General features: G+C 39.1%; 1 protein-coding gene across 4 annotated transcripts in view; it reads right to left on the bottom strand.

The window, feature by feature from the left end:
* grid2 (glutamate receptor, ionotropic, delta 2) overlaps positions 1 to 9,841 on the bottom strand; it is a 319,512-nt gene extending 309,671 nt beyond the window's left edge. For all 4 annotated transcript variants that reach the window (XR_008909529.1, XR_008909530.1, XM_056773228.1 and 1 more), the window contains exon 1: positions 9,144 to 9,841. Coding sequence is in view for 2 of the 4 variants with exons in the window: in XM_056773228.1 (XP_056629206.1) it covers positions 9,144 to 9,231 (88 nt within the window). In the remaining 2 variants the exon portion in view is untranslated. The remainder of the gene's footprint in view (positions 1 to 9,143) is intronic.
* Positions 9,842 to 18,530: the final 8,689 nt, after the last annotated feature.

The following is an 18,530-nucleotide window of genomic DNA, read 5'->3' as shown; positions in this document are numbered from 1 at the left end:
TGCTATTAAAAGAATAGCTTGGAATAGATTCAAAGAATAGCGTTTACATAATCATCCTTATGGTAACAGTGACGGAGACTCCTGCTATAATTTTCGGTGCCCAGAATCATTTTCCACATTCAGGCGCTGTAACTATAACATACAGGTCTAATAAACCCAGTTTAATCTCCCTGCTTCTTATGATAATGCACTGCTTTTTTTTAACATGAGACGTACACTGAGCTTTGTGTGAAGGCCGATATCCGATAACAAGAAAGGCAATTTCCCCGCCAGACAACATGAATGTCAGTAGAATGGGGGAACTTAAAAAATGAGAGGCGAGTAGATGGTCGCTCTACATTGTGGCAAATTGCACGGCGGACTCGCTTGGTGACAGAATGACAGGCTATTGCCAGCGGATCAAACAATACACAAAGCACTGCTAATTTCACTCGAAGACACAAACACTGTGTCCCCGCTCTCCCATTTTTGGGCTCTCTCTCTCTCCTCGCGCTTCCTCTTCTATTAGGCGGGTCGACCTGCCTCTCAAGCACTATAATAGCACTGGTTTGGTGCCGCGAGCCAATTATTAGACAATAACACGGCAGGGGAAAAAAGTTTATGGACCTGAACTCTGTAGGAGCGTTTTTTTGTGTGTATTTAGAGACATTTTGAGCATAGGTGAAAAATGTTTAGTGACTATCCAGTATGTCTGTATGTTTGATTTATATACAGTATTGAGTGTATTTGGGTCATTCCGCCCATATGGTGTCGTTCACGAGCGATGCTTTGCATGTGTGAATTACCTAGCAGTGCATAGTCACAACACAACTGCTCATGCTGACTAAGAAACATGTTCAATGATGTTGCGTTCACGAACAAGGCAAAGGTCTTGAAAGAATGACATAAGTTAAATGCATAGAGATCAAGGTCCATTCTCTCAGTTATCACTCACGTTATAAAGGGAACCAGAGGTAAAAATAGAGGATATCAAAGCTTGATGGCGTGACTGGGCGGTCACACGATATTACACATTGCAAATTAGTATGACGCTCAAGGCTTCCAGAGGATGAGATGGGTCTGATGGAGTAGGTCAAAGGAGCCGTTTGGAGCTGTGAAACTGGGACGGGATCAAGGGTTAAAGAGAAGATCTTCTATACTGATAGGGGGGCGTTTGGAAATGGCTGAGACGTGAGAGGTAATGAAAGCAGTTTGGGAACTAGATGAGAACAGTGATGCTAACACAGTGTGAGATAGCTGTACGCTACAGTGATTCGCTTACTTTAAGCACTTTTATTTTGAAGTGACGGACCAGTGTTAGGAATATCCTTTTCAGCAAATCAACTATGAACACATGACACATTTTACATTACCAAATTAGACTTGAGCCTGGCTAATAATATACAGTACAGTTATGTATTGTGACAATTCCAGGCCAGTGTCAGTTGAGTTTTAATATAAAGAAATCTCAGGAATGACATAAACTCACCCGAAACCAATATCAAAGACTGAGAGAAGGCAAAGATACATCAAAGTTGTGAAAAAACAGCCGTGTTCCATGAAATATACATTTTTAAACGTATAATAAAATAGGTGTAAAAACATTCATATTGTTTAGTCTAAACATGTATTTGAACCAATTTGTATATTTTCTGCAAATAAAGCCAAACAAAAAACATTTGCAAATAGGGGGCAATGTTCTCAGAATAAAACAAAATGATAATTTCCCATACACATAATTATAAACATGTACCTATGAATAGATATGATATAAATGTAAAAATGTGTGTTTTGTTTTTTTCTTAGAGCTCTCAAACGATTAATCGCAATTAATCGCATCTAGAATAAAAGTTTGTGTTTACATAATACATGTCTGTGTACTGTGCATTATAATTTTGTATTTATAAAAACATTCCCATTCATGGATATACTTAAGAAACATTTACAAAATAATAAATATAATAAAATGATAATAATTAAAATTATTTGTTAATATAATTAAATACCTTTAAGCATGTATGTACTTATACATACAAAATGAATTTTCAGAATACAAAGACATTTATTATGTAGACACATAATTTTATTCTGGATGAAATGAATCATGATTAAACGTTGGATTGCCCTAGTTTTTTATATGATACGTTTATAAGGTGCCCCACCTTGGATTTTTTTCCTTCACCCCTGTGTAACATATAGACACGTTTATAGTGTACAATTTTCCACAGCATATTATTAATGGCTCCATTGTTAGCAAAATGTGTCATTATGCTTTATTCACTGAAGTAAAGTTTCATTCTTGTCATACACTATAATTATAATCAAATGTTCATCCATTAGTATGTAAAAACGTTTTCTTTAATTTTACACAATGAAAGGGGTCATATGGCAGAAATATGTGTTTCTCTGTGTCTTTGGTGTGTTATAAGTTGCCCATGCATGTATTAGACACATAAAATTGCAAAAATTTTAGTGTCGGAACAAAAGATGATATTAAGAAGATTATATCTAAATTTAATGCAAACCCAGACCTTCCTGAAACGCCTCGTGTAACCACACCCCCACGCATATATGTGTTATGATTTGATAATTTGTTAATCTCATGTACCGTCGCTGGCGCTGCCTGATGTTCCGAATATGGTAAGGGCCGTTACATTTCTGTGCAGTATTCAACAATCACTACGCACTAGTGACCTGGCAAATCATAGCACACCTCGCGTTTCAGAAAGGCGGAGCAAAGAGGAGATACAAACATGCACGGTATGTGGAAAATACAGCGTTATTTTACCTTAAATCATGTATACACATTGTATTATATCAAAAGCATACAATAATATTCCTTTTAGCCGAGTCAAATGACCCCTTTAAAGAGCTGTGAGAAAAGGGGGAGGGAATTATGTATAAAAATGTTTTGGATGCTTGCATATGGCTTTTCATATTATGCCATCATTGCTCACTGGCACAGTTGGTTGTTCTTGAGCCAATCACTTATTTTGTAAACTGGAACAATACAAAAACATATGTTTTGCTAAGGGCAAACTAGTCTATTATTCAAACGCTCCCCTTTGAAAATAGCCAAGTTCTCAGCAAAAGCAACTCTGATAGGTTGGCAGTGACAACATTTGAGTGACAGCCCTAAATCCAATCCAGCGTTTAGCAGTGCCAGATGGCCATCCCTCTAACACGTCCACAGAGAAATCATGTTGCACCTTACTTATTAAAAGTTTTCAAATTATTAAATTATTTTGAAGAAGATGAACAACTGAATAACACAAGCACAACATGGCACATGTTTTCTCCTCTCTCCTGGACTAAAGTGTGGGTTTATCCTATTTTCATGGTGCATTAAATTGAAATGGAGGTTGTCCCATGAGCAACATTATGAACCAACAAAAGTGCAGAATCTCCAAGAGCCGAAGATCAGTGTTTCGTTCTGCCCTTCGCTGGCTGGCTTCCAAGCACAGAAGCCGATGCAGTCTTGCCTATTGGAACAAAGCCCTATTATCCACCAGCAGTGTCTAGAAGCAACATCCAACTGATTTCCATTTTCACAGCATGAATGTACAGCAGTTTCAGAGCTTTTAATACTACAGAGGCACACAAACAACTACATTTTTAAACAACTCCATTTTATGCCATTTTACTTGTTTTACAATATGTCCTGTTTTTAATTTCCTGTTTCCTCCAGATAAACACATCTGATTTAACACATTACAGACCAAATCCCATCCACGAAACTGAATTGCAACTCTCTTATTTACCTGACACAATTACCTTGGAGGAACTAGGTTTTTGACATTTGTTGTGAGTGTTTTGTTAGGTTTTCTAAAGTAGAACCCTCTAAAATAATGAGACATGAGTATCTAGTGACATAAGTAGGAAATGGCTTTTAGTAATAACTAATGTAGACGTTTCGGTTCAGGGTCAGAAAAATATCAGAGGAATTAGTGAGACCAAACAATAATATCCACACGATTAAGAACAGGCTTCTTCTAAATAGGATTTTTTAAGATTTACATGACTTATGTTTAGAACAGAGTAATTGAATAAGGAATTTGCATAAGAATTGCTGCACAATTCATCATTTGTTATCAAATTCTCAAAAATATCTATATGTAGTATGTGTGTAAGAACACACAATATTTTGTAGAAATGTAGACAGACAAAACTTTCACTCGAGGGGAGACTTGCAATCAAAAGTTCAAATTGACCCATTAAATATTCCTGAATGATCTGAGATCTGAAATACTGTAGTGACATTTTACAGCTTTATACTCAACAAAATAGTCCCTTTTTTCTCTAGGATCAGATGAAAGTTAGGCGTCAGCATGTAAACAGTACATTGCATGTAAACAGTACATTACATGTAAAAAAAGAAAACGATGTTCTCTACACTAAATACTGAGACAAAAAGCTTTCTGCAGATGATTCACTTCACAAGCATTTGACACAAGTGCACTTTACAGATCAACCTCTCTACTGCCTCCTACAGGAGAGTGCCTGTAACCATGCTGAAGAATCCACCCTCAAACTTCTCATGTGCTTTACAAGCGCATCAGAGCAGTAAAACATTGAAGAGGACCAAATAAGCAGGTTAGAAAGAAGACTGTAGGAAAAAGATGCGGAGACAGAGAAGTCAAAGAAGAGGCCCAAGGCTCCTTCTGTAAGAGTGAGAGAGATCAGAGACATAACTTCTCAAAGGGGACTCGCTCCTTTAAGAGCTGAGCTTGAAAGGTGGCTACACACAGCATTACAGTAAGCTATGACTACTTGTTTATAGCGAGATTGATGTCTGAATGATTCTAGTTTCTATACGAACCTTAAAATGTATCAAGCTTCTTTCCTGGAGTGTCAGCGTTTGTTAGTCAGGAACCACCCATACTTTTGTGTTTGGCTGACATGAATACAATAAAAGCGATGCATTTGAATGGGAATATAAAGGATGATAGAGTAGCAGTTAGAGAATCAAAACACTTTTCCAGAGCATCTATTGTAATTGCCTCTCTGTAACAAAGCATAATGCCTGTAGAAAGGCTTGATTGACATGTTCAACGTAGCGCTGCGTTTCAGTTCACTGGGAGCCTGTTTACTAAACACACAGAAAATTACTCTGCGTTGTGGCGTGTTCAAAGAGAAGACAAAACCCAAAGACAAATGCTACTGTTTAGAGGTGACTCTTTTATAGTCTTCGTTAAAATTAAGAGAACATTACAAAATCTGTTTTTATGATTAAAATGTAATATTTATATGTACATGTTTGGGTAAAATTATCATTTTTGTTTCATTTAGTGAACTAGTAATGATATTTTTACCAAATTTCAACACAAAATATTGTTTCATTGCATTTATTTGCACCAAATATAAACTGGAAAAACAGGTCAAAATAATAGAAATGATGCTCTGTATTATTTCAGACCTCATATGCTGCAAAGAAAACAACTTCATATTCACTTATAAGCAATTCAACAGTAACGTTTAGGAAAAGTAAAAAAAAATGTGATAACCTCAATTTTTGATTTCATGTGTCTTGTCATGCTGTCAGAATTTCATATTGCAGTTCTTTATGTCACTCCTGAGGTTTGACTTTGTTGTAATTCAACAGACACCGGACTAGAATGGCCACAATACGTCTAGATATGCTGATTAAATCAAAATGTGGAATGTTCTCTGTTTCTGCGACCGTAGCTCAGGAGACTTTATTAAGGTCTTAGTCTACCAATTACGGTCTTACAGTACAAGACAGAAGAGGCTTTAAAATCCAAAATGAACGCATAATTCAGATAATATGGTCTTGGAAGATTTTGATCAAATATATTCGAGCTCAAATGGAAATATGTGAATTTCTAACAGAGACTTTGATGTGTCTTAGAAAATCTTAGCATCTGTAGCACAGCTAAAACACTATACAAGAGACTCATGTGAGACTTCTTGGGTCTCAGAAGCAAAAGCAAATATCATCTTCGTTCTCAATTTTATGCAAAAACAAAATGACATGTTTAAAAGAAGTTCAGTCATTTGTTTTGCCATAGACAAATTAACCGTGATTCGTTTAACCTTTTTAAGCCGCTGGTTTTAAACAGCAGACTCACTCTGGGGAATGTGATGCACGAGTTACCCTGAGACTGCAGGTCTGGTGGGAGCAAGCAGACTTCGGTTTTAGTCATTTCTGAAAATAACCGAACTCTGTGTGTACAGGATTATGCACCCGGAAAATGAGTGACAGCCATATTTCCTTGCAGTGTTAAAATATAATGTACGTTAAACATTCAGTATAATAAAACGGAACGCTGTTGGTTCTTATAGAATATAGTATGACAGGGTTATTCTCATGGGTTCTGTCTGGAAGAACACGAATACTGTTTTCATTACATTTTTTATGACATACATATCCCATGCAGATCTTTCAAAAACAAGATAATTCTGCAGGACTATGAGGGAGATATTGAAGAAGCAGCAATATAATTTCACAGGTCTCATGGAAGCACAGAGCAGTGATTTAGAGGAGAATCGTAAAGGATCGGGACAAATTCCAGAGTAAATGTTGCAAATGGCACCCCAAGAGGACAACATTTATTTTGTCAACCATTTGCGGGCCTTTCCACATAATCACTCCTTTCACCAACTAAAATACTCAAGGAATTCACAATGCACCGGTTAATCTGTCAAACGTTAATTTTTATGCATCTTTGCAAAAGCCTTCCATCTCTCGAGTTTCAACTTTTTATTATCTGTTACAACACCTGAGCAGGCACAATACAGCAATCCAATCTAAACAAAAGCACATCTCAACGCACGCTTGTAATTACAAGACCTTACAAGCACAGCTACTCACTACCTGCGCTTCTTTACTATGTGACTAGAAAGAAGAACAGAGAGAGATTAAGCAACTCTATGAAAGAAAGTCTCCGGGCATCACATCTCATTATCTTCATGTTCTTAGGATGGAGGCCATAGCAGTTAGTTTATGTCCAAAAATAGAAGCTGCAATGGCATATCCCATCTGGCCCACCTACCGAGCACTGCTCAGGATTACATTCTGCAATTTCCTTTGGCTTTGGAGTTTCACGTGTAACCGACCATGACTGCACAGTGAAAATGGATAATGATTTGATTCCCGTCCGTCCGCCTGCTTTGATTTCTTTCTCTGTGTCTTCTTTCCGTGTGCAGTGGCACATTTTTGTCATGCAATATTACAAGAATGTTTCAGGCCAAGTGTTGTGAGATCCCCTCAGAGCTGATATGCTCTCAACATGTCAAATCTTTCTGTGAAAGAAGGCCGATTCACGATTTAAACTGTCACAGACAAAATCTAGTACATCCTCAACATCGATTGCTAACACACAGTGGCTCAGTGGACTTCATTTAATTGAAACAGCTACTGTATTTCATTAAAGATTCATGTGGTGCACTGAGACCAATAGACAGCTGAAAATGATCATCTGAGTTTCAAATGTAGACAAAACGCTTGGTTGGAGGAGCAAAGAGCAAACACAGAGCAAAAGTTTTGGCAGAGAACCATAGGAGGAAACAATGGAACCTTGCGCAAACGTTTGCACTAGCTTTGTGAGCACAATTTAGCGAGAGGTTTAGCAATAATGACCCAATCATGAATCTCTATACTGGAACCAACTTCAAAGCTTACACTGAATATTCTGTCCGCACTGTTTGTTGGTACTGAAGGGTGCCGAGGAGGGTGCCAACCGAGCACCCACATAATGCTGCAAACTCCAGGCTTTCCACAGGCATAAATCACTGTGACTTTCTGAATGGACTCCTAGCGGAGCTGCGGCATTGCGATGCAGAGCACGGCGCTCGAGACACTTCTCTCGGTGTGGAAATCATTAAAGTCGCCTGCAATCAAGAGAAGCGCGTGCAATAAAACGCCTTCATCGGTGGTCTCGAGCGGAAAACCTTGTAGTTTTCGCTCCCGTGTGACGTCACTTTTCAATGGCAATAAATATTAGGAGGGATTAATGACAGTCAAACCTGTCTGAGCGTCTCGATGCAGAGAAGGTCTGGCGTCGGTGAAGCGCGTTTTGGCGTGGAGATAGTGCATAAATACATATTCTGGTTTTAATTTGAATAATTGTTTAATATTAAAGGCTATATTTAGCAAATATAGCATATAACAGTTTTGATTAAATACCCAGAATATTTGAAAGCCCAAATGTATGATAAACAGATGTTATCAAAATAAATTGGTGCCTTCATCAAGTGGCGCGACAGATTTGTGCCAGCACAGCCAAGACCAACACACTCTGTTCTTAATCTCACATCAGCCATTACCTTTTCATTTGTCTTTTAAGACTTTAATAATTTTTTGAGGTTTTAATAATGCCAGGTTAGACGCGTGACTTATCTCACCGACTTTTAGACATTCGCCACTTCGCCAAACGCATGCGGCATATCGCATATTTATTTGTTTAGATCATCAATCACGCCTTAATTCAATTAAACGTGCATGCTCTCACGCCAGATTCACTCCTGCCAAATCTCCAGCACACTGGCCTCCACCTCCACACCGTGGCCCTTCGGAGGAACCCTGTCTTTTTTACAGCACTGATTTAAGACCTCTTGGACCTTATCCGATCTCGCGCGACACAGCCAATCCTCGTACCCATCGCTGAAACATGCACGCGCATATGCCTCATCCATCCTTCCACTCGAACGTTCGCGCTATACCTTTCAATCGATTTACAGAGTATCACAAACACTATTAATCTTTGCTGATACAAGTTTCTGTGTGACCAGACGATGTGGCAACGCAGTGGCATGCTTATGCGGCGTCGAGGAATCGTTTGTACTCAAACCACCTGTTCTCAGCCACGGTGTGCATAATGGACGCATTGATGGGAACAGATGGAGATATTCATCTCATGCGCTAACCTGATATTATGGTCACAATCGCGTTCAAAGTAAAAGGGCTGTTTTATTTTCATGCACACATAAAGTCAGTTATAACGGAAAACTCGATTCATGTCTGACGGACATGTATTTGATCTTCTGTTTCACCAGCACTAAAAAGCACCCCATTTTCTATATTTGTATGGAATGCAAGTATGGGTTTCGGTCGTTGAAACAACTGAACTGACTTGAACATGATGCATGATGGGATATATAGAGAAATCACTGTCGTTTAGGGTGTATTAGAGGTTTGAACTTACCGATGTGAATAATTGAATCTGGAAGCACTGGCTCCCACTCCAGACTCCAAAATGTGATCAGAAACAACACTGCCGGAAAAACTTTCATCTCTCCCTCTATTCTCCGTATAGGTACAGAAAAAATGACGATAGTTTTAAATCCCGTCCAGTTATGCTGGTTGTCCTCCTTTTAAACTGCTCGCTGTCGGTGCTTTTATGCGTCTTGGATGCGCTAAAGACGAAATCTTCCCGTTTGGAGATTTCCAGCACGCGTTAAAACATCCCGATGCTCAAGATCTCCAGGTATACGCACTCCAGAACATCCAGAAATCAACAAAAACGAAGTTAAAATCTGTCTCATATACTGTATCGTTTTTTTCCCCCAACCGGCCGAATAAATCGGGGTTCCGTGTATTAACCACGACGCATCTCACAGCATCACACCAACGAATAAAATGAACATAACTTCCTTTTGCGTGGATGCAGAAAGCAACGGGTTCCAACTCGCAACCGCGGACGTCGCTGCTATTTCAGCTGAAATACATCTGAAGTAGATTTTCCTCTCTGTGCCCTTATTCCGTTGCAGTGCTGCAGAGAGACATGACTTTTCTGCGACACTGAATGAACGCCTGTATATGCGGATTCTCGAACTGTGATGAGTGGGAGGAGGCCCCCGGGATAGATGCGACTACACGGGCAGCAGCATCAGTACCCGGCGCTGTCCAGAACAGAATTAACACGGAGGAGAGCGAGAGAGAGAGAGAGAGAGAGAGAGAGAGAGAGAGAGAGAGAGAGAGATGGATCCACAGAGTGGGCGGAGGTAGTTTCATGATAATGGAGAGGGCTTATCTGAGACTATGGCTCCTCCCTTGTCCGGCAACTGAAAATCATTTAGTCCAAAACAGAACGATTCACAACATTAGTATACTCTTAAGGTTCCTGAAAGGATCTTTGTTGGGCTGAATGGTTAAATAAAGGACATGAAAGGCTCTTTATAGTGGGAATATGTACTAGACTTTAAAAAGGTGAGGACAAATCATTCTTTCAGGACATTTTTATTGAAAGGTTCTTTCGGGAAGCAAAATGCTCCTTCTAGCATCACTGCAAAGTCTCTTACTAGAAAAACTAGGCAATGTGCATTTACATTTCCTAAATGATTTACAAAACTCCATTTGCTATCAGACACAAAGTGGATTTGCACTCGGTTTCTTTTTTATAGCATCATGTCATGAGCTGTCCACACTTTAGAAGTTATTTGCAGCCAGTCAGATAAAACAAAGAACTTTATATGCACATTTCTATTTGTACTTGACATATTAAATTCTCTTCTTTTGTGGATCTATGACCTTCAGGTAATGTGCTGACTGTTCTACCTCCAAGAGACGTCTGGGAGATGTAAAAGACAAAACAGACACACTCTGACATGAAAGTTGTATCTTATAGTCAAGAGAACGTTGAATGCTCTGGCACTTCTCTTAACTGTCCCAATTTCAGACCTATAAATCATACATTTTTGTACAGTAGCTTGACTTTAATGACCTGTTTATCCATTCAATGACATTGTTGATTCTGGTGTCACCCAGGGAAGCCAAAGGATTATGGGAGAAAGAGATATGTAGCTGTTGTCTCTACATAGCTCAAATCCATAGAGAGAAAGCAATGCCTCATTTAACACAGTGATTGGATCAGGCGTGAGACAAAAAGGGAGAGGCAGAATATCAATGTATCCCAGCAGAACACTATAGAGGTCAATAATACAAGGCTTCGCTCTATAACAGAAACCTATAACAGATACCGAAGTGATTTGCATAATGCACACTGTATAAGGCACCAAAGCTGTCCATTATGTATGTAAAAGCGTGTGGAATTATACTTGATGGGCTTCAGCTCACCTTTGACTCCCTGTCGTCCTTTTATTTAGCTCCAGACATACATAAATATTGATAGGTCACTTAATGGATGCCATGTAAACAAAGTGCATAATGGGTCTGGTGTAAGGAAGTTGTCAAGCATGCTGACAAATGAAGCCTATACATTGCCAGTGCTCAGTCAAGAGTTAAGATAAATAATAAATACATTTGGCAATCCTCTCAAACTCACTTTCACTCGATATAAAACATGTCTCCTTTTATAAAAAAACATGAGTAACCAAGTTACATTTTCATAAACTTTCCGCTTTATACAAACACACCGCCATTCAAAGCGCACCAACGCGGTGATTTCTGGAAATGAATTATTTATAAGCAAGAAAAACATAATGATTATAGGTTTATCTCTGCACAATGTCATGCCCTAAGATTGACTCCCTGGAGTTGGGGTGGAGAGTTAGATAAGAAGCGCTTTAGAAGATGTTGTGGGGCTTGTTTTGGCACCAGCTGCTGTCCTGATATCCTCACCCAATATTTATAGGTCTCCCAACATCAGAGGATTCATTTTTAGATTTGTGAAGAGACCCAAAAGTTCCATTAATAAAAAATATCTTGTAACTTCAAAAAAACATATTGCAAAGCTTTCGGGTTTTTCCTAAATGTATTTGTATTGGGTCACCAGCGAATAGGTGGGAACTGTTTAAATGGCTGAGATGATTATGTCTTTATGCTTATTTATTTTTAAACTCGTAGCAACTATCACCCCTTTTCTAAGTCTCTAAATTCATTCTTCCAAAAGATTATTCAAAATACACTTTAATATTTGAACTGAAACCCTCAGAGCCGGCTAGCGCACGCAACGAATACTAATTTCGCAACAGATTATTGTAACATTAAAGCGGAGACCTTCGAGTTTGAAGCATGAGAATCATTCAAAAGCCCCTGTCTCAAAATAAAGAGGGAGCACTTCAACTTCTATATGTTTCAGACTGTGCATTATTTATAGCATCACCTGAGAGCAATACCCCGCGAGACGTCAGGCCACTTAACAGCAGATCACTGGCTCAAATAATAGCCAAGAAATAAAACACACAATTGCAACTTTTTCCAGCGCACTTGGCTGAAATTCCGGCCCATTACTAAATAGCATTAACTTCTCATAAATGGGGCGAAATAGCTTTGTGATTTGTGGTCGTTATGTGTAATTTGCTGCCGGGGCATAAAAGTTGGTGGATCAATTTTTAGCTATTCTCTCCCTCTAGAAAATGCGATTCCATTGACGAAATCCGCATGCCAGAGCCTGGTCTTTGCTGGGCTAAGATGACAAGTGTTTCAGAAGACATCATAAAACAGCTGCGAACTAGATATAAGAGCCTATTCACTCACAGTGGTAAACGAGCAGTCCGCTGCATTCTTTCCATCGAGCGCGGCTCCGCTACACTGTTACGGGCCGCAGGGTGCTGTTCACCTTCTCATGGTGCTGATTCCCATTCAAGTCGGTTTGAATATTGCGAAATCATTGATTCGCTCAATCTTTTGGATGACAGGACGCTAGACAGATCGCACACGCACTGTTGATTTAAAGCGACAACATTATATGTTATTCATCAACCAAACTGCGTAGCTCACCACTTTATCTGCGGCTGTCTCATATGTGTGAGATAAATGGCCGCAGTTCCTGTTCTCAAACAGCAGAGGTCTCCCTTCTATTTGAGCTGCTTGACATTTCATTTCAATAAATGCTTTGATTTAACCGTAGATTTGAAAAAGTAATGAGAGTTTACAGGATGCAAAACTTGGATTTTGGAGTAAAAGCATTTGGCAAATACTTGTTGTGGGTCTGGACATAAAAGCGGCACAACTGATGTGAATTCAAGGTAATTGACTTGCCCCCTGGGAAGAGAGATCACATTTTAGATAATAATGTCATTATTAAAATATTGACAGCTTTAGTCGTATGTCCTTAAAGAGATGCCGGGTGCGGTTTTGTGCAGAGCGCTTGGGTCAATACATAGGTGGAGAGGTCTGAATAAAGATGAGTTTCAGGTTATTTACAGTTGCTGCGCCAGGACTCAGACACTCCTAAGATCAATCATTTTATGTCCTCGGAGAATAAGAGAGAGTGAGACCCCAGTCCCACTTCCACGGCTGCTTCAGAGTCCATCTCTTCTTCTTCTTCTTCTTACACCCCGACAGGTCAAAACAATCATCTGCGCGAGCCAATGATAAGTTAAGGCCTCTGACACAAGATTGTTTGTTTCACTGTAACCAATAGCAGGTGAGTTGTCACCTCCGGCACATCAAAAATTTGCTTCGGATTTCTTTATATGTCAAACAAATCTCCTTCAGTCATGAAGTTGGCTTTGGTTTTTCAAGGGCATAAAGACAAGTTTAAGTGCTGAGCTAGGACAGATTTGTCTCCCCCTTGGGGTTCATCAACAACGGGGCCGAAGGGGGCCAACAGACGCAATCCACTAGCCTGGCACTGCCCTTGCGTTGAGTTTGCCTCGTATGATTAATGGAACACCTTGCATTCGGTTTGACTCTCATGCTCTCAGCGAGCGTTGCCTGAAGTCATGTCTTCACAGTCTCCGAGACTTGAGCCAAACGGAGACTTTCGGCACAAGAACAAACTAATCTCGCACGTCTGCCGTGGAAGCCTGACATAAATGAGGCTGTCAACAGTCTCAAACCCATTTGAAACAGTACTATCAAATGATCAACAAGCATAGGAGGTTATTTCCTTTCATTTTGAAGACACTGGAACGTGTTACCAACATCCAATTTCCATTTCTCTTGTGAGATTAATTGACTATTTTGCCTCGGAGTGTGTAAATCTATCAATTCCCACATGATCTCGGTGCAAGGGCAGCCATTTTTGCTAAGCTGTTTGCCCAGAATTTCTTGTTGAATTGCGTCTTGCCATTTAATCTCAAAGTGTCTCACTCTTCTTTAGCAGGGTGACAGTGTGTTTGAAGAAATTGGGTCACAGACACACGCATCTCAAAACTGCAGTATTTTGGGGGGGAGACAAATGATCATTTAGTTTGGCTCCTCAACAAGATGAAATACAGTAACATATACAATGATTCCTGTTTAACACCCATTTGCAGGAGATGAAATTCAATGGCATTATGTACAGAAAAGACACTAATGTTAGACTTGTGGGGGTCTGTGGTATGAATGCAGGCCTCAAACCCTCTCGCTTTCATTCAGGTGATAAAGAGAGGACGAATAATTGGTTTTCTGGCTGACTGACCCTGAAAACATAGGGGGGGAAGGCTGAAATGAACTGAACTATCTGGGGGTGGACGGATTGAAATGCTGAGTACTACGAAGTTGATAAGAGCCATTTGCATAGACAAAATGTCTATGAAGGCTTGAAATGACACAGCTGAGCAAGAAACAGAGAAAGGGGATGAAACATGAAGAAAGAGGTTGGACTTCCCAAGTTTCCAAAAGATATTCGCTTTTATGAGGGTGAAAGAGAATGAGAGAGAAATAAGGTTGAGATGGTTTTGTTTGAGTTTTGTGTGCTTGACTTCTGTACGCTACTGTTTAAAAGTGTATTATTCTTAATTTTTTTCACATAAAAATGTATCTATACTGTGGAATAGCAAATACAAGTATAAGAATCAGACTGTTACATTTAAAATATCTCAAAAATATATTTTTGCATTTTTAAAGTAGCCACTAGAATTGACAAAAGAGTACTCTTGGCATTTTCTCTTGGCTCTTCTTCAGATATCGTCCTTAGATGCAAAACTGTTGGCTGCTTTTCTGCATATTTGTTAAGTCATCCATTTCAAAAACGAAAGAAACAAATTTGTGTTTTTATGTAAATAATTCTGATATGCCTAAAATCAGACCTACATCAAACGATTTTTAAAGGAATAGTTCACCCCTAATGATTTTAACCCCATAATTTATGTACCCTTAATGTACTAGGTGTACATTTCTAACTTTCTTCAGCTAAGCACAGTTAGAGTGAATAATATTATGGCTGTTCCATAATGCTAGTGAATATCAGCATCATAAAAAAATTGTAAAGCAAAACAATACATTTGTGAGTAGAAACACTAGGCTATATTTTTTCAGCCAAGATTGGTTGTGGTAAAATTTTAAAATGCTTATCCAGGCAAAAAAGGTGCACTAAAATACACTTAAAGGTATTTAAAGTGGTCATTTTTGTACTTCATTTTTGTACGTCGTTTTCAAGATAAACTTAAGATATAAGTGTACTGAATTGTGCTATTCTCAGACACCATGAATAGAAGCAATAAACGTTATATTTTTAGTATATTAAGTACAAACATGTGTGAAAATAGACCAGTATACCAAGTGTAATTTAATAAAAAAAGTATTTTAGTGCAGTATTTTTGCCTGGAGCTGGCATGTCACCTTTAAAAATGTTCTATTAATGTTCTATTATCTAAATATGTTCAAATTCTAATACAACGACTTATTTTGGCAACAATAAAGGACTACTCTCAGAACCAGTCAGTTCTAACATGGTGTCGTTTCTGCCAGATAGTGACACGGATAATGTAAACACAATAGTCCATCAGTCATCACAATCATCAAAATACATGCCATGTCTCTATGCTGTAATAACTCTCAGGAGTCCATTTTGAACCAACATGCTGCTGCTTCAGCAGTCAGATATTAGAGTGGGTTTGCTAGGAGCTAATGAAGATAAAACAGGTCGAAAAGTCTGTATCAGAGACTCAGGACCCTGGGAAGAGCCCGAAGGCATTAGCCTGGATTGACATGAGAAGTGGAAAGCCAATGCTGAGCTAAGCCTGTCGAGGCACTTATCCGTCTGAATCTATAGCTGGAACAATAAACTGCCCTGAGGTGTGCAATTTGGGGTAATATGTAATGCGGCTTTGCAGGTGTTAAAGACTGTTCAGTCTCATTGTGTTAGGGTTGCCTCAGGCGATGGTTTTACGAGTCCTCCACGCGAGCGGGACTGAGAAAGACACATTCACAGCATAATGGCTCTCTGCCACTTTCTGACGCAAGACGCAAATGGATGTTACTCCATGGGTGGCAAAATACCTTATAGAAACACATCCCAGGATGCACCTCTTCACGGCACCACACTCAAAAACGCTTCTCAATATAGTCTGCTATCTAATATGGGCGTGCTTTAGTATCTCGGTCCGTTCAGGCCCTGGACCACAAAATTGCTAAACACAAAGTAAATTAATGGGAGCGAGGGGGAACAAAACTGCAGCTGCACAATCAGGAAGGCAAAGAGAGAAAGTGAAAGACAGATATGAGAGAATTTTGCTCACCCACTCGCTATGAGAAACCTGCTTATAATCGCTGAGAGCAAATGGGCCCCAAGTCCCCGCTAACCTCCTATGACAGAGCGGCGCGGGCCGAGGCTGTGCTACACTTCTGATTATTCCTTATGTCCCAGGGTCATTTCCAATTTAAGCAACATGCTATCAAAGCAAGTCGATATTAAATGCAGTGCCCCTATGAACATCACTGAATTCCTGTTAGAGGAAGAAGCCAACGGTAACAGGAATCCTCTGACGCTCCCTTTCTCTCATCCGGGAAGGAAAGGAATAATAATCAAATTTATCTGCCATTACCGGCACCCTCAATTTGTTTTGCTGAGGTTGTGCACAGAGCGTTTAAATATAAAATGGAGGTGTTCTACTGTATACCGTCTTTTATCTTAAACCTTGTTTTATGTTGAGGCTAAATGATGATTTAGTTTAATCAACATGCCCGATTATTTTGTGTCACGACAGATGATGCTTACAATGATGAAGAGCTCCACGCCACTCATGACAACACACTGTTCTGTATAAAGAAATGACACTCTTCAGCCGCTATGAGCTGTGTGGGCTGTTTTCTCTCTCATCCTACTGCTTTGTTTCATTCCTCAGTTATCGAAAAAAAAGCATCTCCCATGGGGAAAAGTACGCTTCCCACAATGGCTCAACATGCCAGCGTGTCTGGGCAGGGTGAGTAGAGGGCACCGCTTGGGGCACCGTGGGGAGATGGGCATGCCAGTGGGGTGTAGTGAGCAACAGGCCTACTTATTGGCCCACTACGACCTTCCTGAGTTTGGGGGGATTCAACTCGATGCAGTTACTCTTGATGGCAGGCCACGAGCTCCTGAGCGTTTTGGAAACAGATATATTACAACTAGTGATATAAAATGTAGCTTTCTTAGACTTGGAACACTGTATTAGTGTGTATTTTCAATTACCACATTTTTTATTCCCAAGACATATTTCTTTAAGTTAAATGCCCAAGAATGGTTGGCTTAAGTTAATTTATTTATTTTTAACTAACACTGTTCAGTCCGCCAGAAAACAGTTACATTTTTCGACCAAATTCATTTGAATTAGTTCTCATGTAAAAGGTGTTGCCCACATTGCTGATTTTACTGGCCAAGAAAAAAGCCAGCCGACAAACCTACCGATTTGTTTTGATATTTTATACTGCTGGAGGCAGGTTTATCCGAAATTAATGAAACATTCCACTGGCATAGAAAAAAATACTTGTGCAAAAAACACAAGCAAAAGGAAAATGCAACTACAGATGTAACTAAGAAATCAAAAAGAAACAGTACATTTTTATATTGAGGAAATTCCTCAATATCAACTGAACTGATTTAAAAATCTGATATTACAAATGCATTTTATCACATTTTCTAACCTTTAAAACTTTGCCAAATACAACATTTATTCTTTGAAAGAACTTGTTAAAACCAGAAGCACATAAGGCCACCCGAGTTCAAGCCCCAGATCGTAGTCCTTTCCCAACTCCTGTTCCACTGACTCTATACATTGTGAAAAAAAGTACAAAATTGTACCTTTTTCCGTTGCTGGGGTGATACCCTTGAGCGTTTCCTTTTTTGTACCTCAACATGTAGACAAAATATAAAATATTGTACATTTTGGGTACATATTTGTACCCTAAAGATCTTAAGACACATTTACATGTTAGGGGTACAAAACATGTAACTGTACCTTTAAAGGTACAGAATATTTCCCAAATACTCAAAAACATACCCAAAAGGTACAGCATTTTATGTTTTGTATACCTGTACATGTGAAAAAAGGTAACCGTTTTGCGCACTTTCACAGCGACTGTTAGAGGTACAATTTTTTATTTTTTCTGACAGGGTATGATTTCCGGTCATCATTTCCCTGTACTATCTAAAAAAGGATATATATATATATATATATATATATATATATATATACCTGCTAATTACAAAACATGTTCTTGTTCCTTAAAGTTGTGTTAAGTCATCCAATCAAATTAAAGCTTTCCGGTTTTGCAATTGTTGTGGGTGTGTCAACCGAGGATCAAGTTTATTCTTACAGCAACTTCTGCTTCTTTTCTGAACTAACATAAATGATGAAATATCATAAGTTAGGAAAAAATCAACTCTCATTCAATCCGAGGAGCATTTTTAGCGCGTGATTTATGTGCCACCCCACAGAACTGAATTATGCCAGGTTTCGAGTAAATGAAGACCAATGAACAACCAGTGAAATGCAAACTT

Source organism: Triplophysa dalaica, chromosome 18 (assembly GCF_015846415.1).
Source record: "Triplophysa dalaica isolate WHDGS20190420 chromosome 18, ASM1584641v1, whole genome shotgun sequence".
Taxonomy (NCBI): domain Eukaryota; kingdom Metazoa; phylum Chordata; class Actinopteri; order Cypriniformes; family Nemacheilidae; genus Triplophysa; species Triplophysa dalaica.
The sequence above is the reverse complement of the archived record's forward strand: the minus strand, read 5'-3'. Positions and strand labels throughout refer to the sequence as shown.